The sequence below is a fragment of the Trichomycterus rosablanca genome, chromosome 14 (genome assembly GCF_030014385.1).
Source record: "Trichomycterus rosablanca isolate fTriRos1 chromosome 14, fTriRos1.hap1, whole genome shotgun sequence".
Classification (NCBI taxonomy): Eukaryota; Metazoa; Chordata; class Actinopteri; order Siluriformes; family Trichomycteridae; genus Trichomycterus; species Trichomycterus rosablanca.
In genome coordinates, this window is record NC_086001.1 from 1,839,871 (window position 1) to 1,866,178 (window position 26,308).

Consider the following 26,308-nt stretch of genomic DNA (forward strand, 5'->3'; position numbering starts at 1 on the left):
CCTTTTATTATTATTATTTTTTTAAATAAAATAAAATGCCGTTTGTGCTCATCTTAATTTACAAAAACTATTGTATTTGATATTTGGTATTGAAGTATTTGTGCTGCTGTTTTGGTGCTGATTTAATTACTAGCATGTCGTGTAGTGATTGAAAAATGCGCTCATTGTTTCCCAGGTGCTTTTAGGATGACTTTCATGCTGTTCACTAAATAGTATATACTATATTTTAAGAGTAAATCTGTGTAAAATTAAATTGAAGACAGATTATGACGGTTTCCTTTTATTATTATTACTTTTTTAAATAGAATGAAATGCCGTTTGTGCTCATCTTTTATTTATCTAAATAATGAATGCCCTTTTATTTCTGAGGTAGGTACAAACAATGCAAAACCGTGCTTATTGTGAAAAACTCAATCCAACAAATCCAACATTAAATAAATAAATGAATAATAAACGAATGATACAAATAAAGAAAGTGTCCTCAAATAAATACATTTGGCTGGAAAATTCCGAACCTGGCAACCCTGCAGTGACGTCAACCAGGCGAGGTGAACAGTGCCAGTGCCCCCTGCTGTATAAAGTGAATATTGATTCATCTTAAATGGCACATGTGGTGCATCGTTACGTCCCTACTTGGGACGCAACCTATGTACCGCCGTATGAACAGCCTCAATGTGCTGATACGCCGTTAAAATCAAACGAACCAAACAAGACTTCATTTCATAATGTAAGTGAGACCTACATAAGTGTTAATAAACTCATTTGACGTGCTATTTAGTTCAGATGGTTTTGCTTTAAGAGAATCGGCACCTGAGGATGCATCTTAGATGTGTTAGGTAAAAATCACCTCTAGTCCATTACCCTGAGGTTGAGCTAGCAGCACATACTACTGTCATCTTGCTAAAGTGATCAGGGCGTTCAGGCCCCACCATCACCATCAAGGACAGGATGTGATTTTTACTACTGGAGGCTGGTTTGCTAGGCTGCGGTTTTTCCTTCTGGCTTGTTTACAGTACGTTGTTGTTATTATCTGGAGGCAGTATGGGGGAAATCCTCTGCATTTTAAATCCTAAATCTCAGCATCACTGGAGCTGTGGATACCACGAGACCCTGTTTTTATTTGGGTTCCTCTTAAAGCCCCCGTGTGTCTCTGTAGTTATTTATTTTGGAATTAAATGAGCACCTTGTTCAGCTCGATCTGTGTAAATAAGGTTGATCTTCAACATGGGGAAGAGAAGCAATCAGTTTATTTCTTTTCAGGCAGGCTTTTCCTTAAATCTCTTTAGGCTAATAAAACGTCGTTTGAAACGCAGTCTGCCAAATATTTCATTGCAGGCAGCGCCTACAGGCAAAAGTAATCCGTCTTGACTTTCAGCAGGTGATTGCTGCCATGGAAACGCAACTCTCCAACGGCCCGTCGTGCAACAACACGAGCAACGGTCCCAACCAGATCAACTGCCCGTCGCCGGTGGAGTCGGGCGGCCTCGAGGACAGCAAGACCAACCTGATCGTGAACTACCTCCCTCAGAACATGACGCAGGAGGAGCTCAAGAGTCTGTTCGGCAGCATCGGCGAGATCGAGTCCTGCAAACTCGTACGAGACAAGATAACAGGTACGTCTCGACCCGGCCGAGATCGTAGGCGAATGCGAGTTGGCTGTAAGGGGATTCACGCGCCGGTGAGCCCGCTTTTATTATGGGACTTGTGCTAGTTTAAGTTAACGACAGTCCAACAACAACACATCTGCGTTTGTTTGTTTTTTAAGGAAATGAAAAAGAAATGAGTACGAGTGTTAGTAAGTAAGTACGAGTCAGCTTAAGTGTTTAGTAAAGAGGTGATGAAGGTTTTTAATCGTTTTGTAAAGACAGCGAGAGACTCAGATGTTCGGGACAGACGGGGGAAGTTCGTTCCACCACTTGGGTGCCAGAACAGAGAAGATCCTTGATGCTCGTCTTCCTCGAGTCCTGGGTGGAGGCTCAAGTCGAGCGAGACTAGTAGCTCGGTACAGAGCGGGGTTTGATTAGACCACGAAGGTAGCTCGGGGCTGGTCCATTTTTGGCAGTGGGGTGATGTGGTGGCGTTTAGGTTGGTTAAAAACCAGGCGGGCAGCTGCGTTTCGAATGAGCTGCGAGGGTTTAATAGTGGACATGGGAGCTCCTCATGAGTGACCGGACCAGAATCTGAGCAGCTTCCATGGAGAGAAAATGGTCGAACCTTCCTGATCTTGTAGAGGAGGAATCGGCACCATCTTGTTATGTTGGCTACATGAGAAGAGAAGAGGTCGGCTGGTTATCCGATGTTGGCACACCTTCCCAACCGGACCTGCTGCCATTCAAATCGATGAACTCGGTGCTTTTTCCACACATGCTTCATTATATAGGTTCTGAAAAACCTCACAATTGCTGTAATACGTTTCCAGACACGTTTGTGTTGCATGTCAGTGGCGTCCTACTAAATTCTCGTGTATTTTAATAAAAGCGCCACATTAAATAACATGCATATTGAATTATGGGATAAATGGGAGCTACAGTGCACAGCACAGCCTACCTTAATGGGTGTACAGTACTGTAGCGCTGCAGTGTACAGGTAAAGGTTCTCAGATCCTGGTGGGACTGGCCGTTCCACATTCAGGATGGAGGAGACTATTTTGAGCAGAATTGGTGCTTACTAGGTGCCTCCTCCTGAACGTGGTACAGGTCTCGTCTTAAATATTCCAGCAGTGCCCGACACGATCAGATCCAGGCCCCGATGCCCCGATCCGTTCGTCTCCGATAGTCGTTCTGTATTCTGAGCACTGAATAATTATTTCAACCCACCGATCTCTGCCAAGCGAATAACCGTAGCGTTTATCTCAGCGTGCGGTCTTTCTCTGAGCTCTGCCTCGCATCCTCGGTGTCCTACATCAATGAAGCTGCTTCTCTCCTCTTCTCTTAAGAGAGACGGAAAGAAAGACCCACCGGAGTAAGTGAGGCGTAGAGGACCCAGCGAAACGTTCTCATTATGTGCTTTCTCTAACCGAGGACGATGACGAAACCTCCCCGCCAGCAAAGCAGATTGGCTGACTTCCTTTGAAGAGCCGTTTAATTGTTAAATAGCGCTGGCTTTGTTCTAGGCACTTGTTTCGTCTCCTACCCCCACACGGACTCGCCCGGCGAGCCATGAACTCTGCTCTTCTGCTCAGTAAGAGCTTGTATAGTGAGACAGGATGGATAATGGGATCCTACAGTAGGATTAATACTGTATGTTTATTAAATTGAGGAAAACACGTGTAAGAACGGTTCATTTTGCAAATATCGTGATTTAGATTCAAATATGTGTAACTAGATACGACTAAGTTAGGAGATATTGCTCATCACTGCTTGAGAAGCTTGAATGAGAAGGAACCATACCTAACACACACCCTCCGACGCATGTAGTAGCTACCTGCTTCTTTTTTTTCCACCTGCATGAATTATAGCAGTAACGAGGAATCCTTTCAACCCTCCCATCCATCATACATTCACATTTTCAGCATTTAGCAGACGCCTTACATTACAAAGCGACTTACATTACAGTTACAGTAAACAGTCTGAGCAATTGAGGGTTAAGGGTCTTGCTCAAGGGGCCCAACAGCAGCAACCTGGCAGTGGTGGGGCTTGAACCAGCGTCCGTTTGGTTACTAGTCCACACTAGGCTACTTCTTACCCATACATGGCCGATCATGTCCGTATAGGTACACGGCCGGTTGATTGAGCTCGAGATCTTAGTGGTGGGTGGGCCTTGGTGGTACACCACTACGCCACCTGAACAGCCCATTTTTGCCGTTTTAAATGGGCCGTATGCTGTAATATTTGTTTATCTAACGTTCAAGCAGATTTGCTATTTCCAAGGGAAAAAATCCAGTCAGAATTGATTTACAGATCCTTTGTGAAAGGTGATATATTTTAATATATTTCTGTATACATTTCGTCTTCCTTTAAATGTCCACGGCTGCAACCTGCTCTAAAAAGCTGGGACGGGGCATGTTTACTACTTCTGCATGTCCTGTAATCGTTTGGGAACCAAAACACCAACTGTTGTGTATCTGTCCGCTCTATTCTCACTCGATCGGGGTCGCTACGAGTCTGGTTCCACTGGTAAACACCGGGTGCAGGGCAGGAACGCCCTGGATGGGGTGCCAAATTGAATCTGTCTACATATTTCTGGTCATATAGTGCGCACATAGTGCGCTTTGAGACGATTACCGTTCGTACAAGTACAATAGAAATACAGAAGAAATATATCCAGCATGTCAAATATCTGGCAACGAGTGCTGTGTGGAACAGCCAATGAGAACGCAGGATACGGGGTGAGGGCAAACGCAGAGGAGGAGTGTAAACGGGTGGGACGGGGGCGTATTATAGTTTATATCAGAATACATCAGCGCACACGCACACAAGTTTTATACAGTATTTAGAACGATCCATGCTGGTCACGTTGCCAAATCCACTCGGATTCATTTATTTTTCCTTTTTGCTTTTACGCTGCACGTCGGCGCAAAAACTTTGATCGCTCGGTATTTGTTGACGTGGTATCGTTAAACCCCTCGTCACTTCTCGCGTCTGTTTTCGTGACGTAGTCTGGGAGAGCAGAGAAGCTCGCCCGCGATTCCAGTCGGTGATGGGGGGGGGGTTTCACACTAGACCATCTATCACCGACCGGAATCGCCGAACGCGAGCTTCTCTGCTCTCGCGTTCTCACTGGCTGTTCGACACGGCACTCGTTGCCGGTCGTGCGACTCGGATCCGGATATTTGACATGCTGGATAATATTTCCCCAGTTGGCGAGCGCACGGCGAGCCGCTCGGATCGAGTCGTTGAACAGTTCACACACGGCGATTAAGAGCCGAGTTTCGATCACCGAGCGAATGACGAGTTGCCCCCGAGCCGGCAAATCAGTCGTGTAGTGTGAACTTGGCATTGGGGTTTCACCTTCATAATGATACAGTACACGAATGTTGGGCCCTTCACCCCTGATGCAAACACACAGTTCACACTCCTAGTTCAGAGCTAAACTTTGTTTAGAAACAATAAGAAACCTGCTAACTCTTAAGTTGTACTCTTTACTTCCTGCTGATATTTGTTGTGCAAGCGAAGGCTGCTTCAGTGTCGGAGTCAGTCAGGTCGTCCTGTTCGCTTACATAACTGCCTGCCTGCATAATTTCTGTTCCAAGGCCTCTAAATGAAAATGAAATCTTTTCATATGGAGTCTCTGTGTCCGTTTGTGCATTAAAGTCTTGGCGTTTTTATTCCCCCCCCCCTCCCCCCTGTGCAGTACATCTCTGGAATCCGCCGCTCGTGTCTTTATTTAGCTCTGAACCCGGTCGAGGCGTTCCTCTCGGTTTCTCCTAGCTCAGCTCGTCGGTTCCCTCGTTAAAACACACCTCCGTTAGATCTCCCACAGCAGCGCTCTCAACGGCAAGCCAATTACAGCCAGAGCAGATGCTTGCAGTCGTTCTCTCGGCTGCGGACGCTCATTCCGTCGCTGTAATTGGCACTTCGCCGGTCGCTTTTGGCAAAAACGATGCATTTCCGTACGTTTATTTATTTAAAACTCTCAAGCTCTCAGTTTTGCTTTACACGTTTGGTGTTTGGTGCCTAGTGCCTAGCGAGTTCGTTGAGATGTGCGCGTGTCTTAACGACGTGCAGTTTCCAATGAACGCACGACCGGAGGGCGCACTCGGGGTAGCGCCAGCCTTATCTGGCACTCGGCATGGAACGCGACATGGACACCTACTGTCTGCTTCAGCATGAGCAGAGGAGGAGGTGTGTGCGTGCGCGCTAGCCTGCGGTCCGCCTTGGCCTGCTTAGCTGTTGTGCAGGCGGTGGAGGTCACGAGTGCGGTGGGGAGTTGGATGAAAAGATTGAACTGATGCAGAACTTTATGCTAACTGGGACCGAATACAACGCAAGTACACTCACTGTCCATGTTATCAGCTCCACTTACCATATAGAAGCACTTTGTAGTTCTACAATTACTGACTGTAGTCCATCTGTTTCTCTGCATGCTTTGTTACCCCCCTTTCATGCTGTTCTTCAATAATCAGGACCCCCACAGGACCCCCACAGAGCAGGTATTATTTAGGTGGTGGATGATTCTCAGCACTGCACTGACACTGACATGGTGGTGGTGTGTTAGTGTGTGTTGTGCTGGTATGAGTGGAGTTTTTAAACACCGTGTCCACTCTCTGTCCACTCTATTAGACACGCCTACCTAGTTGGTCCACCTTGTAGATGTAAAGTCAGAGACGATCGCTCATCTATTGCTGCTGTTTGAGTCGGTCATCTTCTAGACCTTCATCAGTGGGCACAGGACGCTGCTTACAGGGCGCTGTTGCCTGGATATCTTTGGTCGGTGGACTATTCTCAGTCCAGCACTGACAGTGAGGTGTTTAAAAACTCCAGCAGCGCTGCTGTGTCTGATCCACTCGTACCAGCACAACACACACTAACACACCAGCACCATGTTAGTGTCACTGCAGTGCTGAGAATCATCCACCACCTAAATAATACCTGCTCTGTGGTGGTCCTGTGGGAGTCCTGACCATTGAAGAACAGGGTGAAAGGGGGGTAACAAAGCATGCAGAGAAACAGATGGACTACAGTCAGTAATTGTAGAACTACAAAGTGCTTCTATATGGTAAGTGGAGCTGATAACATGGACAGTGAGTGTAGAAACAAGGAGGTGGTTTTAATGTTATGGCTGAACACAACTGAGCTTCATATCGGCTCGTCTTCATGCTTCACTTCATGAAAAATGGTTCGTTTTGAGGCCCCCACCCAGACCGTACTGGGGCCGAACGAACAGTATTAATGCTCATCATTTGCTCACACTTGCTCGTGTGTCCATCCAACCCTGTACAAGTGTCGGTTCAGACCTTCCCTCGTTTAATGGACCACAGTGGACCTCGGCAAAGGCATCGATTCGGTCCGATTTGGGAATCCCGAAAAGGCTCCCTCTCCCCGTAGCGGGCTTTCCTCTGTTGCTCTTTCTGCTGCAATATTTTGGATTCGGTGGCGAGATCTGGCACCCGGGTCCGTCTGCAGATCTCAGTCTGTGCTGATCATTAGAAGGTTTCGCTTCAGCGGAGGAGGCTCGGATGAACCCGACCGGCACGGTAGAAATCGCATCGCTACCATGTGGTGTGAAGGAGTGGGTGTTAAATAAATAAATAAATAAATAAATAGAGACGAAAATAAAGCTTATTATTCCTCGGGCAGACTGAAGGCTGAAATTATTCAAGGAGTGCGTGGTGATTTTTCAGGCGCTCCGGCTGGTATACAGACGTTAGAGTAATGGGTGAGAGAGATGTAATAAGCACACGTCCGCTTCATTTGTCCAGGTCAAAACATTTAACCTCAAACCGGGTTATTTATGATGAAATAAGACCTTCGGTGTGAGGTCTGTGCTGCTGTGGGTGTTTCAGATGAACCTCACACGAAGATTTCCAGCTGGGAGAGAGACGTGCAGTGCTCTCGTCGGATTTGTCTAAATGAATGAAAACCCTCGACCCCGTGTTTCCTTCTCCTAAGTGGACTCTGGGGATTGGAAGTCTCGGATTATGATTCGGTGTTGGTTAATTGGCCACCATCTCTCCCCCCCGACACAGCCATTTCTAAGTGAGCTGCATCGGCTAACCTTTATCCATCCTATAAAAATATTACTCCCGCCCACAGAGATCCTAATAAATGACTGAAACGGAGTAAATATAGACAGCGATGACCTATGCTGCGATTGGTCAACCTAAGTCGATGCATCGTTTATAAAACTATGTTTATAAACATAGTTCCCTCAGCACTTCTCGCTGTGTGCAGGACCCGAGTCGTATCTGGTCCGGTCACTGGTAGGCGGCATTAAGCGCCGTCTTAAAAAAAACGCCGTCTGGCCGCTCGGGTGGCGCAGCGGTAAAAGAGACGCGCTGCGACCAGGGCTGGATTCTGAGTACGTGGTATCGAATCCAGCCTCGCTTTACCGGTTCGAAGCCGAGTGGCTGTATGAGCAACGATTGGCCGGTCGCTCATGCGGGGGGCGGGACAAAGAACCGGATGTGGGTCTCTCTCCGTCGGAATGCGATCGCGTTCTCTGCCGGCCGATTGGAGGCGCTTGCACAGAGGTGAGGGAGGGTGCCCTTACGGTGTGTCTCTCCGCATGCAACGCTAGGTGGCGCCAAACTCGTCAATGTGTGTGTTTCGGAGGGGATACGGGTCAGCTTCAATCACCTCCGTCAGGGCGGGGTTCGGCATAGACCGAGAGGAAGCACGATGCTAATTGAACAATTGGATGCACTAAAAGGGGGGGAAAAAGGGGTTAAAAAAAAAAAAACGCCGTCTGCAGCAGTCAGAGGACGATTGTAGAGCTTTCAAAGAAAAGCTAAACGCTTTCCACGACCCAAATCATCCAAAGTTTGGTAATACTGTGCAGAGCTTTGATGGTACCACAGCAGCATGTTGCATGTCTACTGTATATTATCTCATTAAGCTTCTTAATCGCGGAGATCTCGGAATACCGTATTTTTTGAGCGAGTTCAGTCAGACCGCCGTGCCGCTCGAAGCGCAAAAAGCTTCTCGACAGCTAAAACATTGCAACAATCTGGTCGGGGCTGGCCGTATTAGGAACACACGCCTAAACAAATCAAAGTCTTTAAGCTTTAGGTCCTTCATTCTGTCGTTCTCAGTTTCTGCTGCTAAATGACGTGTTTATATCCGAACCGATGGCTGTGAAGACGGAACAGTGCACTGAACCGGCACTCGGAATCGGTATTAAAAACCATCGTGATGCTGTAATGTGTAGTTTAGTTTAACATTCCTACCCAGTACTGATTTATAGAAATAATAAACCTAGCAGTGAAGTTATAGTCGTTACAGAATTTATCGTTCAGCTTGATCTCATGTCTAGTGCTTCCACGTACAGTAGCTGGACACTTCAATGTGGAATGCGTGTCGCTGCGTTCCAGTTCAGCCCGTCGGCCATGGGAAGCCAGTTTTCCATTGCATGGTACCCTGTACTACCCTGCACAAGGGTACCAGTTATATTCGATCTGTGAAGCTGAGGGTCTGAGACCACTTTAATCAAATCTGTTCGGTGCTACAGTACGGGTCACTTGGCAGTAAAAACAACCACTAAATGTGGGATCATGGATCTACAGTACAAATGAGCTGCATTACCGCGTAGTGTAGAAGAATATTAACATGGTTCGAGTGCAGGATGTTTTGACTCAGAAGTGTTATTTTTTTTATCTCCTCAATTCTCAGCATGTATTGTATTGAGAAGATTGTAAAGAACGTCATTTTTGGACACGCGTCATCACGCCCACAAATGGCTAAACGTCACCGTTCTGTTGGTTTTATTCCAGGGCAGAGTCTGGGTTACGGCTTTGTGAACTACGTGGAGCCGAAAGACGCTGAAAAAGCCATCAACACTTTAAATGGACTGAGGCTGCAGACCAAAACCATCAAGGTAAGAGAAAACCAGTGGTGTTACTCCAGATACAAGCTGGAAATGTGGGATAAAACGTGTGTGGTGGGTCAGTTTTGTTCTGAAAACGACTGAAATAGTGTTTAAGGGTGAAGAGCTTCACTCACGTGTGTTTATACAGGTACTTTATTTTTATTTTACAGTCAAAATAATACAACATGGTCACTAATGCGCATTCATGACTTAGTTTGCTGCCGGTAGTTATAAGGGATGTGTGTGTGTGTGTGGTAGGTTTTTCTGTTTAAGTACACATCCTCAAGCGATCCATCTCCTTGATGATCCATCTCTATACATTTAGAAGTTGAGGGACCTCCAGATAACCCAAGCGTCCTCTAGATTTCTTGTCGAGTCCATGTCCGAGTGGTTCAGAGCTTTTTTGTTGTTGGCGCATTAGGTGGCCGGTGGTTCTAATGTTTTGGCTCATCGGTGTGTAGCTGAAATGCCCCTGCTGCCTTCTCAGGAGTACTCGTGTTCGCGTGCTGCTAATTGTAGGTGCGGCACGGTGGCTCGCGCTGTCGGCTCACAGCAAGAAGATCCTGGGTTCCATCCCCAGGTGGGACGGTCCGGGTCCTTTCTGTTCCTCCAACAGTCCAAAAATGTGCAAGTGAGGTGAATTGGAGATACAAAACTGTCCGTGAGTGTTTGATATAACCTTGTGTAATGAGTTCCGTTAAAATCCCAATGGACAAACGAACGAACGAACGAACAAACAAACCTGCTAGTCTCAGTACCAGATACCACAAAAATTGCTCTCGATTCCTTGTGGAGTTCACGTCTGGGTGGGTCAGAACTTGTGTCCTGATGTTTTGGCTCATCAGCGTGTAGCTGAAATTCTCCCGCTGGAGAAATTGTACTCGCACAAGCTAATCCCAGCAATGATTATATGCTGACCAGTGCAGGACTGAAGCGAAACTTTAAAAGGACTCGGATAAAGTGCATCCGTGTGGAGAACGCCGGACCGGCGAACGCTGAGCGATGGCGGTGCGTTCCCGTCACTATCTGCCCTTTAGGATATAAGAGAGGGGGAAAAAAAGCAGGGGAGCGTTCGGTGGAGTTTATCGATCGCATCTCCCTGCGAGGACCCTTTTTAAAGCTTTAATTAAAAGAGGACCGTTCTCATCGACGTGCCAGAGATTGTGGAGCAGAGCCAGAGTCTAGCGTCTGTCAGCGTTTTAATTAAGTTTAGTGAAATAAGCACGGCGCGCTCTTAACTAGCCAAGGCTGAACAGTACAGCAGATTGGTTCTACAGCTTATTCTAATATACACCTCCTTCCTCACTGGGTGACCTAAAGAATAATTTGAATAAATAGAATTTACACAAATTATACAAATACAATAACCAAATTAAAGTTCTTCATTATTCAGTCCAGTCTGTGATGGTCTTGTAGTGAGTTCTGGACATTTTACGGTACAAACACGCCAGGTTCCAGTCACATCTTCTACCTTTATGAAGTATAGACGTGCAGTTATTGATTTGCAGCCCACTGTTCTCCTTTTTTTGAACTTCCAGTCCAAGAAGAAGCAAAATGAACCCATTTCAAGCAAAAACAAAACTTATTCGCCGTGTTGACCTTAAGAAGGGGGTGTGGATGCTTTATGATGCACACGGTACATCTAAAATACCAAAAGCCTAAAGGGTAGCGGTTTTACAGCCTGGGTGCACGGCTGTAGAGACACGGTTCAGCCAGCCAGCAGGCTGAATCACACACACATAAGATTGTTCGAGTATCTAAACGACCACGTTCGTATTTTTATTCGTGCACTGCAGGTCCAGTCGAGCACGACAAACCCACAATGTGCAAAACTTAGTTTAGCGTGCTGGATTTACAGTTTTGTAGTCTGAACGTCTGATCTCCGAGGCCTCATTAGGCGTTTCTACATCAGATTGTTTCCCCGCACATCTGATTAGCCACAGGTTTTGCACTGGATGCCTTTCCTGACCCAACCTTCCTATTTATCTGGGCTTGAGATTGACAATGAGAGCGCATTGATTTGCACCACTATGATGGCTAGTGTTGGTGGGATCCCAACCACGAGCTTTTTCTTCTTTTTTTTTTTACCCCATTTTCCATTTTTTGCCCAATTTAGTGAAGTCAGTTTGCTTCTGGTACCCCTAATAAGGGCCCAAGTAGTGGGTGACTCCCTCCGGTGCGTGCGCGGTCTACTAATCCGTTCTCATACAACCACACATCGGTAGGTTTGCGCGCGAGGCCGGCTTCGTGCACGGAGAGCTGCGCCCACCTCTTGCTCTCTCGAAGATACTTCAACCCGGTTGTCTGGCCGTAATCGTTTGGTCCTCATCGAAGTCGGCCTGGTCTCAATGCTGATCGGATCTGCTGCGCGACGAGTGGTCACCATCTCCCAGCCCAACGGAATCGGCGCTTTAAGAAAAGACATTCAAACCGCTGTTGTTCAGTAACGGACATTCTTTAAGGTCTCGCAGCAGGAAGGTACTGGGTTCGATCCCCAGGTGGGGCGGTTCGGTTCTTCCCGTGTCCGTGTGGGTTTACTCCGGGCGCTCCGGTTTCCTCCCACAGTCCACGACTGTGTTCGATATAACCCTGTGTAATGAGTGACTACCGTTCCCGTCACGAATGTAACCAAACGGTGTAAAACATGACGTTACAATCCTGATAAACAAACCAACCTTAGAATCAGGACTATAAGAAGAGAGATTTGAACTGCTGCTGTTCAGTAATAGACAGTAGAGTGAGTAATAAGATGTATAGAGTAATAGACAAGGAGGTCCTGGGTTTGAGTCCCTGGTGGAGCCGTCCGGGATTTTTTCCGTGCCTGTGTGGGTTTCTAGAGTCGAGTCAAGAGTCAAGAGGGGCTTTATTGTCATTTCAGCTCATACTGAAGTACATACTGAAACGAAACGACGTTCCTCCAGGACCAGGACCAGGGTGCAACATAGAACAAAAAGTGCAAAACAACACAATATACACAGTGCAGATAAACAACCACTACAATAAATACAAAAAGGCCTAAAATAAATACAAAAAGCCATTTCTAATCTTAAAAGTAATTTAAGGAGGCAAGACTAGAGACAAGTGTTGGTCAGTACATGGTGAGGTAGAAAAGCATATTTCTGATATACAGTTAGCAGCGTAGGTTTTTTTTTAATAGCAGCAGAGATAAGAGAGTAAGGTGCAGAAATGCAAAAAAACTTGTGCAAATTGCAATATTGTGCAAAGATGCAAGTATGTATGTCAAGTCAAATTTATTTATATAGCGCTTTTTATAATAGACCACTGAAGTCGTGTCGTCATATTGTAGTCCACGCCATGTTGTTATGCCCATATTTGGTAACCCGAGTCTAAGAGAAATTTTGAATGGGAAATATTATTAATATATGAATATATTAATGAAGGTTTCGCATCCTGTATCCATAAAATTTTTTCCAAACTGTCAGGTTTTGTTTTGTGGCGATTCTTCTGTCTATTATCACTGGATGCTCTGAATTATGAAGTCGTTAAAGAGTCAAAATATGAATATCGCTACACGTGAGCTAACGCTACTGCGCACCGAATTGACGTCACTAGACCGGAAGCCTCTCAAATTGTTTTCCTGCACGAAGCAGCGCGATTCACCGGCGTAACAGTGCAGCGATATCCACAGGTTTTGGTTGATATTTTTAGTAGCTAGCTACAATAAAGTAGAACGCGAGGACGGTCGGGTGTCACGCCGTCGGTTGTACTCAACAAAAGCGGGCCGCTCGTTCCGTCGATTCGATCGGTGTAGTTCAGTGACGTCTAATGAATGCGCAGTAGCGTCGGCTTTCGAGTAGCGTTATTAGTATTACGACCCTTTAACGACCTCGTAATCCAGAGGATCCGGTGATGTACAGGAGGGAAATGTACACGGGACAAAACGTACAGGGTTCTGAACGTGTCTATTCAGCACAGGATGCGTTAGAGCCGGGACCGACGGACCAAAGAATTACCCAAGACTGAATGCAACCAAAGTGTGTAAAACATGACATTAAAATCCTAATCCATAAAATAAAGGAAGGGTTCACCGTTCTGATGTTTGTGAACAGAGCAATTCGCTTCCTGAGCAGCACCGGCTCACACTTTGGAAGAGGCGTCTCAGTCGTCCGTGTTGTATAAATATCTCCGTCTGTTCCGAAGCCCTCTCGGATAGACAGTTGTCGGGTGTGATCTCACCGTTAGCTCACGGGCTCGGCTGAGAAGCGCCGCTCGTCTTTCGCTTTTGTTGTCCCGTCAGAGCGTCGTGTCGAGGAATTTAATGCTAGTGTGGAATATTAAATCTATTTCACCGCGCCGGAGACTCTGAGGATGACATTGTTTAACTCGATTTAAAATACAGTGCGTCACAAAGGAGACGTTAAGAGCAGCGAGAGAATAAGCGCCTGAGAAATGCCGTCAGTCAGTTCTTAATTCACTTACAGCTCTCGCGTCGGATTGTTTCAGGCGTCCTACACTGTAAGAGCTATTGTTCAGAGCCGAACACAGGCTATTGTTGCATGTACCGGTACTGAAACTCCCTGATGCTTTATTCATAGTGCCACAATGCCTTTCAGCTACCCATAATGCAATATCACAGCTCATGTTCAGTTCTGTAAACCAGTTTTATGTGCAGGACCGTCGCAAACCTTTTCAATCTTAGTTGCTAAAAGTATTTTGCTCACTGACGACTTTTATTAGGGACGCTCGTTTACCTACAGATTTATGTATCTGTCCAGTCAGCCAATCATGTGGCAGCAGCGTAGTATATAAAATCATACAAGCATGGGCCTGTTGCTCTACAGAAAAGTGACCCGTGTGACTTGTTGTATCGTTAATGCCGTTAAGGCTGGTTCGAATGTGAGAGACTGCTGATTTTTGTGCACAGCAGTCTAAAGAATGTACACGGTGCGTACAGACCATGTGAAAACGCTGGTGCTTGTGTGCGAGGACCCATCATTGCTGAGCTCTCCAGCTCTCTAGTTTGACCCACACAGACGTCATCGGCTGTCATTCAGGCGACAGGGAAGGTTAAATGGTGTCCTCATTTCTGCTGCAAGTGCTGCCCCTGCTGGCTGGATAAGGCGCCTACAGTTGGGTGGGAGTAGTGTGTGTTTGCCAAACGGCGCTCTGTGAGCACTTCAAGTCTTTACAGAATCCAGGACCGACAGACTAAAACCCCCCTGTTAAGCAAGCCGAGGGCAACAGTGGCAGGAAAAACTCCCATACAATTACAGGACGATCAACGCTGTGTAAGGACCTGGTTGCCCAGAGTGCCTGTACAGAAAGTAGAGGAGAGCACGGATCAGGGCGTGGCTCTCCGTACACGAAGCAAATTTCTGACTGAACGGTTACAAATGTGAAAACGTTGGCGCTTGGGTGGCGCAGTAAACTGATGCATGAGCCCCATCGTTGCTGAGAGTTCCAGATCCTCCAGTTTAACCCACAAGGAGGACACGATTGGCCGCAAACCCACCGGAGTATGGGTGATGGGCGTGTCGGGTGAATACACACCCTCCTTAAACGCCGCCGGGGTCCCCACCAGCGAATTGGCTATGCTAAATTGAGGGGGAAAATGAAATGCATAGAAAGATAATCAGTAGTGCAACATCGCAAGTAAGATATGACTCTTTTAATACTCCATCTCTTGCTTGTCAAAACATGCGTCTGACCACTGGACGGCATAATGAATAATCTTGAGCACGAGTGTGTAGAGGTGCTAGTAAGCGGCATGCTGTGCTTTCAGGTGTCCTACGCCCGTCCCAGCTCCGCCTCCATCAGAGACGCTAACCTGTACGTGAGCGGCCTGCCCAAGACCATGACGCAGAAGGAGCTGGAGCAGCTGTTCTCCCAACACGGTCGCATCATTACCTCACGAATCCTGGTCGATCAGGTCACAGGTGAGCGCCTAAATCTGAATACAGAATTATTTATATAACATCCTAGAGCAGAGGCCTAAACTCGGTCCGTTAGCAGCAATGGCGTCCGCTGGGGGTCTCGTATGGAGCTTAATGCTGCATTTTTATCTTTTAAACTTCACCTGATTACATTTTGAGCCAGTTTGCCGCTGATATTTTCAAAGCGCCTTTAAAAAGATGAACTGTGTGTCATTTAAGCAATAGAACACTCGGGGTCGTGTGTTATCACGAATAACATCACGGCTGTGATTCGGTCGCAGTAGATCATCACAGCCGTGATGTTATTCGCGATAACACACGACCTCGAGTGTTCTATTGCTTTCATACAACAGTTTTTACAAAATAAAGAAAGAAAATAAATCAAAGAAGCCCTGAATTTAATAATAAATATGCTTTAATATTGACAATACCTTCCGCCAAAAAGTAGGACCACAACCAATATAAAGTTTAACACTACAAAGCAGACATCCCAAGTTGCAAAAACTCATTTCAGGGAGGTAAGAACAAGAAGAAGAAAAAGGTAAGAACCTCCGAAGGGAAAAAAAGAAATAAAAAAACCTCTTGCACACACCAGAGGATATACGGGTGATAACAGAACTCTTAGAAGCTGCTAACTGGGCTATTATGCTAACTGTTCGCGTTACAAACACATTAAAGTTCCCTACATAGTGCGCTAGATTGTATATCAGATCACGGATTTAAAACGTGATCGGGAGCCGTGTCGCCTGCGTGCACGTTTGTGTGTGAAGTATTATTGGAAAGAAATACAGGAGATAAACTGTTCAGTAGAGCTTTGTTTTATTGCATCCTTAAACTGAACCCACGCATGCGTATACGGCATCGAGCGTAACTCCGTATTCTGTGTTAACCCTTTAACGTCTTAAAGGCATATCACAACAGCGTGCGTGCAGCTTGTCGTTACTGGCAACGCGTCAGCGGAGTAATACCGTCGTGGTGTGAAAAGCCCGTGCTGTCGTCACGAATATCAGCACGGTTAGAAGGCTTCTCAACCAATCGGATCGTACGGTCGGAACTACCTGTTGTATGATACGTGGTAAACGTGACCCGGACAGAACGGAACTCGCTTAACGTGAAAGATAAAGCGTGAAGCTTTTTCAGCTCCCCGAGCTGCATGAACACACGTGAAGTAAATCCAGTTACACACGGATACACGTGGTATTTTAGAGTAGATCTGATGGTTATTTCACACAGATGTTCGTTCGTGTCGTGGAACTTTAATGATGTTGCACCGAGCGCTGAGCAAACCGGCTATCTGTGCCGAGAGTCGCGGTGAGAGCGAAGCGCAAAACTCCTCTCACGTCAATAAACTAAAGAAAACAACAACTGAGACAAACGTCTTATTATTACATTCTCTTTTTACATAAAAACAAACATCTGTAACAGCAGCACAAATGCTCGCACATAATCTACACGCTCCGCCATATTACTGCTGATATAACTTTCGTTAAGTAACGCCCCACATTCCAGACATTCGGTTTTACAGACTTTGTCCATTAAATCAAGGTTCCTCTGTATATTCTTTCATTCTTTATGACTGGTTTAACTCTAAAGTATGTAAATAGACACTCCGCCGCCCACCTGTCTTAAAAGCCCCACCTTTCTTTTGGAAGCCTTGTTTAAATGTAAACAAAGCGATGAGCGTAATTGACTTCTAACCTAGGATCAATGTGCTACAGAGCGGGAAAGGTGCAGCTGCGCTTGCAGGGCTTGGCGTGCTCGCCGTTGCAGTGCGTTCCGGTACTTGTTGCATCAACGCTGTGCGTCCTGTATACTGGCGGGACGGATATAACCGGATGTGGGTCTCGCTCTGTCAGAACGCGATTACGAGCTCTGCCGGCCGATTAGAGGCGCCTGCACGAGAGACGAGGAGGAGCTAGGTGGCGCCGAACTCATCAATGCGCGGGTGGCAAAGATGCATCCGGCTGCATGCAAAGATGCATTCGATCTCCTCGGTCAGGGCGGGGTTCGGCATGGACGGAGAGGAAGCACGACGCAAAGTGAACAATTGGATGCGCTTCGTCAGCTCACTTCAGGCCTCCTCTGTCTGACTCATAACGTTTCATAACGTGATTTTACAGTCAGTGATGGACGTTGTTTGAGGAGTACAGTGTGAAGGTTAACGTGTGACGCAGACTGATGATCCGTGCAGTCCGTGTCATTGTTTTGCTCTGAATAATAACCAGCACCGTCGCCCTGCTCTATTTTTAACCGAGACCAACGCCTCGCTGGAGCAGCTCCCGTACCCGAATGAGGGAGATGCACCCGAGCCCGAGGACATCAGAGGTGCTGCTGTTCGGTACCCCCCCCCCCCAACCGCCATCAGTCATAAATATTCATAGACAGATGAGATGTGAAATGGATTTTGGTGCGGTTGAAAGGCAGAGTGTGTAATGAAAGCCAGCTTCTCTCGCTCTCTCCATCATCCCCCCCCCCCCCCGAGGTGCTGGTTCTAATGCCCGTTACACACCGAGAGCTTTAAAACGAATTTACAGTCGGTCTGATCTCCATTTCCAACATGCCAAGTCTGTCTTCTGCTCTCTCAATCTCGCGTCCTGGCGCGCTCTCATTTCCCCGGTGTGTTATTACTCACGGCGCCCGTCTGAACTTTGGCGGCTGTAGAGAGAGCTAAGCGCTAGTGCAGCGCGTTAACCTCGTTCTGGAACCTGGCAGCCACGCGGCCTCCGGTGAAACGGGCGGCTCTTGAACCTGCAGTCGGGTCGCGCTGGCGTCATGCGGTTATATTACGCTGCGTGAACACGTGACCACGAGCGACCTCCTCTTTCCCGATTCTCGGCTGTTTTGTTCCAAAGCTCACACTAACCCCCCCCCTCCCCCACCGGTTTGTTTCCTCTGGGTGCAGGCGTGTCTCGAGGGGTGGGTTTTATACGCTTCGACCGGCGTATAGAAGCTGAGGAGGCCATCAAAGGTCTGAACGGGCAGAAGCCACCCGGAGCCACAGAGCCCATCACCGTCAAGTTCGCCAACAACCCGAGTCAGAAAACCAGCCAGGCTCTGCTGTCCCAGCTTTACCAGTCTCCTAACAGGAGGTACCCGGGACCCCTCGCCCAGCAGGCTCAGAGATTCAGGTAAGAGAGCTTCATCTTTAATTCCTTACATATCTACAGTATCGGCTGAATCCTGAACCGCTTTAACTAAGGCTGTCTTTACCAATATAAAATACACAGTGGTGCAGCGTGTAGCGCCGTCACCTCACAGCAGGAAGGACCTGGGTTTGAGTCCTCGACCAGAGTCCTTTTTGTGTGAAGTTTGTATATTTACGTTTTCAGTATTTAGCCGACGCTTTTATCTAAAGCGACTTACAGTACTGTGACAGTACACAGTCTAAGCCAGGGGTGTCAAACTCATTTTCACCTCAAAGGGCCGATTGTAACGTATCCTGCTGTGATTGCAGTCTGTTGTTTTTCTTGGAGGCCGAATTCTGCATTTATATCGTCCTCCTTTACCACAGACACGGCCTCATAACACAAGAGACGCACCGGTTTCTCTTCCTGAAGCACAAACTTGTTTTCACTTTCATTACATTTCCTCCTTCTGCTTCATTTTCTTATTTATCTTCTTGTACATTTTGGGATCATGTGTAAATATTTCTTAACATCATCTACTGGTGGGATGTGTCACTTTGCAGGTCACAAAATCAGCCTGCATTGTGAGAGATGCAGTTTGTTTAGGATTTTACAGTGTATTTTAAGACGATCATTCTGCCCTCACTAATAGTTTATCCCCCTTTCTCAGACAGACAGACAGACAGACAGACAGACAGACAGACAGACAGACAGACAGACAGACAGACAGACAGACAGACAGACAGACAGACAGACAGCTCTCTTCAGAATACAGTCGGTTTATTTGCTTCCCAGCTGTGTGATTCACTGTGTGCACCAGAATGAAGTAAAAATACAAACAATAAAAACAATAAAGAACTTAATACAGTAAAAGCACACAGCTGTAGTCAAGTGTTACATCTGGTACAATATGAGATTTAACCAAACGTAAAATAGCGCTAAGGAGTTAGCATTTTGTGTAAAGATACTAATTGCTATAGTGACGGTAACGATTGTATTTAATGACGGTAAATTTGTAACTAAAACGCTGTGATATACTCACTAAACATTTACTAACAACTGAGAATATAAACGCCACGACTTACAGACGATGCTTCTGTATTATACTGCTATATAATTATTTATATTTATTATTATTGTTTACATTACTACCCGCGTTCTTTTGCCGTAAGTCACATGGCTTCTCAGCGAAGGTCAAAGTTAGTTGCCATGACTACGATGTCACCGGTTAAAGGCGCCGGAGTCCCATTAAATTATAAGTGCGTCTCTGTAACGACTCGAACCATCACAACAATCGTACAGTGGTTTAAGCTCTCGCGGGCCACATAACATGACGTGGCGGGCCGGATCTGGCCCGCGGGCCGTGAGTTTGACACCCCTGGTCTAAGCCATTAAAGGTAAAGGGCCTTGCTTAAGGGCCCAACGATGGTAACCTTAACCACTAGGATACAGCTGCCCTGTTCTCACCGTGTCCGTGTGGGTTTCCATCGGGTGCTTCGGTTTCCTCTCAAGTCCAAAGACATTCAGTCAGGATAATTAGAGCTACTACAAATTGCCCTAAGGTGACCTGCCAGAGGTGTGAATCAGACCCACCGTGACCCTGACCAGGATAAAGTAGTGGTAAAACAAAAAAAAGACACTGAATGAATTAGAGATGCATGAGTACCGATACTGGTGTCGGGTATTTGCCCGATACCGCGCTCATTAACTCGTACTCGCAAACGAGGCTCCGATACTAAACATCCGATACCGTGAGCCTAGTGCACGTCGCTGCGTTATGCCCGGTTCACACTACACGATCTTCGCCCTGATTTTCGCTCGGCGGCCGGTCGGCGCTAGATTTGCCGGCTCGGGAGCGACTCGGCGTTCGCTCGGCGATCGAAACTCGACTCTCGATCGCTAAGCGTGAACTACCCAACAACTCGATCCGACCGGCTCGGCGACCGCTCGTCTAGCACGTCAGATATCCGATCTGAGATGTGCGACTGGGAATGAGTGACATGTCGAACAGCCAATGAGAACGCAGGATACGGTGTGAGGGGAAACGCAGGAGAGGAGTGTAAACAGGTGGGACAGGGGGATAATATAGTTTATATCAGAATACATCAGCACACACAAACACGTTTTACAGTATTTCTGATTTTATCGTTCTCTACAAAACCAACTCACTACAGAACGATCCATGCTATTCGTGTTGCCAGATCCACTCAGATTCATTTATTTTTCCTCCTTGACTTCATCACGTCAGCGCACAAACACTTTGATCGCTCGCTACTTGTTGACGTGCATTTTTGGACGTGGTATCGTTAAACTCCTCGTCACTTCTCACGTGTGTTTTTGTTTAAAAAAAAACGGTATTCTAAATAGGTATCGGTATCGGCAAGTACAAAAAATACACGCACTCGTACTCGGTTGGGAAAAAATGGTATCGATGCATCCCTAGAATGAATGTGGTCATGTGCTACTGTAAATAATAGGGTAGTAAACACAAACTTGGAGGCTTTAATTCTAATGCAGGTTCACACCATGTGCTGCTTCGTTCCTAAATATTTTACTCCCTGCGTCACGCGACGGTGAGTCTGCACGACAGTCGGGATTAAATCACATGAGCATTATTAATTCCTTCATCTCCAGCGTCTTCATGAGCCTTTACGGTTCTGTTTGGGATCAGCAGACCTTTACATTTGGCTTTAAATAATAGAACAGATGAATTGGGGTGGGTTTATAAAATCGATTTTTCGATCCGAATCGATCTTCATTTGAACGATCCGATATCCATCCATATAAACGCGAGATCGATCTTTTAAATGAGCCCCTTTCCACGGTGTACACGGAAAATCTGTTACCCCTTTTAATTTCGCGTGACCAGCCGCTGTTTTTTCGTGCAACGAGATCTGACCTGCACATCAGTTTATGCCCGGTTCACACTACACGATTTTCGCTCGGCGACGGGTCGGCACTAGAGTACATTTACGGTTCGGGAGGAACTCGGTGTTCGCTCTGCGATCAAAACTCGGGGAAACACAGGGGAGAGGTTGTAAACAGGTGGGACGGGGGCGTAATATAGTTTCTATCAGAATACATCAGCGCACACACAAGTTTTACAGTATTTCTGACCTCATCGTTCTCTAACCTCAAACTCACTATAGAACGATCCATGCTGCTCGTGTTGCCAGATCCACTCGGATTCATTTATTTTTTCTCCTTGATATTACGCTGCTCATCAGCGCACAAACTTTGATCGCTCGCTACTTGTTGGAGTGTATTTTTTTGGCAATGGTTTCATTAAACCCCTCGTCACTTCTCACGTGTGTTTTCGTGACGAAACGTAGTCTGGGAGAGCAGACAGACTCATCTGAGATTCCCCCTGGAGATACAGTGCCTTGCAAAAGTATTCGGCCCCCTTGAACTTTTCAACCTTTTGCCACATTTCAGGCTTCAAACATAACGATATGAAATTGTAATTTTTTGTGAAGAATCAACAACAAGTGGGACACAATCGTGAAGTGGAACGAAATTTATTGGATATTTTAAACTTTTTGTCCATAGGACACAATCAGTCGTACACTGCACAAATCTGGCCTTTATGGAAGAGTGGCAAGAAGAAAGCCATTTCTCAAAGATATCTATAAAAAGTCACCTGGGAGACACACCAAACATGTGGAAGAAGGTGCTCTGGTCAGATGAAACCAAAATCGAACTTTTTGGCCACAATGCAAAACGTTATGTTTGGCGTAAAAGCAACACAGCTCATCACCCTGAACACACCATCCCCACTGTCAAACATGGTGGTGGCAGCATCATGGTTTGGGCCTGCTTTTCTTCAGCAGGGACAGGGAAGATGGTTAAAATTGATGGGAAGATGGATGGAGCCAAATACAGGACCATTCTGGAAGAAAACCTGTTGCAGTCTGCAAAAGACCTGAGACTGGGACGGAGATTTATCTTCCAACAAGACAATGAACCAAAACATAAAGCAAAATCTACAATGGAATGGTTCACAAATAAACGTATCCAGGTGTTAGAATGGCCAAGTCAAAGTCCAGACCTGAATCCCATCGAGAATCTGTGGAAAGAGCTGAAAACTGCTGTTCACAAACGCTCTCCATCCAACCTCACTGAGCTCGAGCTGTTTTGCAAGGAAGAATGGGCAAAAATTTCTGTCTCTCGATGTGCAAAACTGATAGAGACATACCCAAGCGACTTGCAGCTGTAATCGCAGCAAAAGGTGGCGCTACAAAGTATTAACGCAAGGGGGCTGAATAATATTGCACGCCCCACTTTTCAGTTTTTTATTTCTAAAAAAAGTTTAAAATATCCAATAAATTTCGTTCCACTTCACGATTGTGTCCCACTTGTTGTTGATTCTTCACAAAAAATTACAATTTCATATCGTTATGTTTGAAGCCTGAAATGTGGCAAAAGGTTGAAAAGTTCAAGGGGGCTGAATACTTTTGCAAGGCACTGTATATGGTGTAGATGTGAAACCCCCTATTGCCGATCAGTCGTGCAGTGAGAACTGTACAGCGACCCGGCAAATCAGAAAGTCGTGTAGTGGGAACTTGGCATGAGCTGTGTCAGACATATAAAATAATAATAAAAAAATTTATGTTACTGTTTTTTTTATTAAATATTTATGTAAAAACATATTTTTAATAATGAGGGTTCTTTGTACAATTATCACATTCGTTCTCTGAACAGCTGCACAAATGTGTTGAATCGGAATCGAATCGATCCAGGAAATTAGTGGCGATACCCGGCCCTACAGATGAACGTCGTTCCTCCTGAATCGGTGTTATTCTTAGTTTCTTGTTCATTCCTTCCATCTCTGTCCGTGTTCTGATGAACGTTTGATTTCTTTCAGGTTGGATAACCTGCTGAACATGGCTTACGGAGTGAAGAGGTAAGTTAGAGCACACAGACGTCCTCCTTTGTGCTGTATATGCAACATGCTCATATAGGACAGGGACCCGCTGTTCTCGGAACAGCCCTCCGTGCGTCCACCCTCCCGATAGCACCGCTAACATCTGAACCCTGGACCTCCGAGCACTAGTATCGTACCCTGTGTGTAGAACTATGTCCTACAGAAGTGAAATAAAATAGTTCACGGTGGAAATACTATTTCAGGCCCGGGTTTGAGTGCGTGTCTACCTGTGGGTGTGTTTGTGCGTCTGTGCATGCTTGTATCTGCGTGTTTTATACGCGCTTCTACAGTGAAGCCCGAAATTATTCATACCCCTGGCAAATTTTGACTTAAAGTTACTTTTATTCAACCAGCAATTTTTTTTTTGACCAGAAATGACACAGGTGTCTTCCAGAAGATAATAAGACAATGTACAAGAGGCATCATTATGGAAAAAAATATTTCCCAGCTTTTATTTACATTTGAACAAAAAGTGGCATGTCCAAAATTATTCATACCCTTTGCAAACTGTCACAGTCTATGGGAAAATCCAAAGTTCTATACCATTCCAAATAGTCCAAGCTGTTCTAAAGCATCCTAATTACCCTGATTCATTGGGAACAGCTGTTTTAATCAACTCATCAGGTGAAAAACAGCAACTCTCTGCAGTTGGTTTGTGGACAGTCATGTCTAAGACAAAGGAGCTCACTAAGGACCTGCGGCTGTGCATTGTGGCAGCTCACAAGTCAGGAAAGGGCTATAAGGCCATATCTAAATGTTTTCAAGTTCCAGTGGCTACAGTGCAAAGTATTATTAAAAAATACAAGACGTTCTGCACTGTGGAAAATCTCAGAGGACGTGGTCGGAAGCCAAAACTGACACCTGTGCTGGCCAGGAGGATAGTGAGAGAGGTGAAAAAGAATCCAAGGATCACCACCAAGGCCATCCTGGTGAATCTGGGCTCTGCTGGTGGCAACGTCTCAAGGCAGACAGTCCAACGGACACTGCACACTGCTGGGTTCCACGGACGCAGACCAAGGAGGACGCCACTTCTCCAGAAAAGGCACACAAAAGCTCGCTTGGCCTTTGCAAATGCTCATCTGGACAAAGAAGAAGACTTCTGGTCTTCTGTTTTATGGTCAGATGAAACAAAAATTGAATTGTTTGGCCACAATGATGTATCCTTCATTTGGTGTAAAAAAGGAGAAGCCTTCAACCCTAAGAACACCATCCCCACTGTCAAACATGGTGGTGGGAACCTAATGATTTGGGGGTGTTTTTCAGCCAATGGACCAGGGAACCTAATCACAGTAAACGGCATCATGAAAAAAGATCAATACATCAAGATTCTCAACAACAACATCAGGCAGTCTGCAGAGAAACTTGGCCTTGGGCACCAGTGGACATTTCAGCACGACAACGACCCAAAACACACAGCAAAAGTGGTGAAGAAATGGTTAGCGGACAAAAACTTTAACGTTTTGCAGTGGCCCAGCCAGAGTCCTGACTTGAATCCAATTGAGAATCTGTGGAGGGAGCTAAAGATCAGGGTGATGGCAAGGAGACCCTCCAACCTGAAAGAGTTGGAGCTCATCGCTAAAGATGAATGGGCAAAAATACCAGTGGAGACATGCAAAAAGCTGGTCAGCAATTATAGGAAGCGTTTGATTGCTGTAATAGCCAATAAAGGCTTTTCTATTAATTATTGAGAAGGGTATGAATAATTTTGGACATGCCACTTTTTGTTCAAATGTAAATAAAAGCTGGGAAATATTTTTTTCCATAATGATGCCTCTTGTACATCGTCTTATTATCTTCTGGGAGACGCCTGTGTCATTTCCGGTCCAAAAAAAAAATTGCTGGTTGAATAAAAGTAACTTTAAGTCAAAATTTGCCAGGAGGATGAATAATTTCGGGCTTCACTGTATATACGTGTGTGTGTGTGTGTGTGTGTGTGTGTGATCTAATCTGAGACGTGCTGAAATAATTCATTCTCCCCGTGTCCGTGTGGGTTTACTCCGGATGTTCCGGTTACCTCGCACAGTCCAAAGACGTGCAAGTGAGGTGAATTGGAGATACAAAATTGTCCACGACTGTGATCACCTTGAGAACTGATGAACCTTGTGTAATGAGTAACGACCGTTCCTGTCATGAATGTAACCAAAGTGTGTAAAACACGACGTTAAAATCCTGATAAACAAACAAACAAACAATTCTAAATCCTGTATAATGATACCCTTGGATTGGGACGCATCCCATTTCTTTTGGCAGTCATTAGTACCATCGTTACTTAGCTTTACTTTCACATCACCACACCTCATGGAGCAGATGAAGAGGAGGCGTGACCTGTGCACTGACGCTCTGATCCCTCTGGCAGTAGGTTCTCCCCCATGGCCATCGACGGCGTCACCAGCCTGGGCATCAACATCCCGGGTCACGCGGGCACGGGCTGGTGCATCTTCGTCTACAACCTGGCGCCGGACGCCGACGAGAGCATCCTGTGGCAGATGTTCGGCCCGTTCGGCGCCGTGACCAACGTCAAGGTGATCCGGGACTTCAACACGAACAAGTGCAAGGGCTTCGGGTTCGTCACCATGACCAACTACGACGAGGCCGCCATGGCCATCGCCAGCCTGAACGGCTACCGGCTCGGCGACCGCGTGCTGCAGGTCTCGTTCAAAACCAACAAGTCGCACAAGGCTTAACTGTCGGGTGGGGGTGGGGGGGGGGGGGGGGGGGGGGGTGAAACGTGACGTACGGTTTAAATGTACAGCAAAACGTTTTTGCAGATCAGTGTTACAGAGGGAAAGTTAATCTCATTACTGTAGATTTATTTATTTATCTTTAGTTCAGGTCTTTTTGATTTGGGAATGATTGATTAGCGGCATGTTGAGTAACGATTGTGCTCTTTGTTTTTGTGC

The 26,308-nt window shown here is 46.1% G+C and overlaps 1 protein-coding gene across 5 annotated transcripts in view; it reads left to right on the plus strand.

The window, feature by feature from the left end:
- Positions 1-26,092, plus strand: part of elavl2 (ELAV like neuron-specific RNA binding protein 2) — a 49,798-nt gene extending 23,706 nt beyond the window's left edge. Inside the window, exons 3-8 of one of the 5 annotated variants that reach the window (XM_063008175.1) lie at positions 1,376-1,613; positions 9,371-9,474; positions 15,209-15,362; positions 18,262-18,487; positions 23,349-23,387; positions 25,765-26,092. In XM_063008175.1, the coding sequence (XP_062864245.1) occupies positions 1,376-1,613; positions 9,371-9,474; positions 15,209-15,362; positions 18,262-18,487; positions 23,349-23,387; positions 25,765-26,092 (1,089 nt within the window). The remainder of the gene's footprint in view (positions 1-1,375; positions 1,614-9,370; positions 9,475-15,208; positions 15,363-18,261; positions 18,488-23,348; positions 23,388-25,764) is intronic. The other 4 variants (XM_063008177.1, XM_063008176.1, XM_063008178.1 and 1 more) reach the window with 4 other exon arrangements.
- The last annotated feature ends 216 nt before the right edge of the window (positions 26,093-26,308 follow it).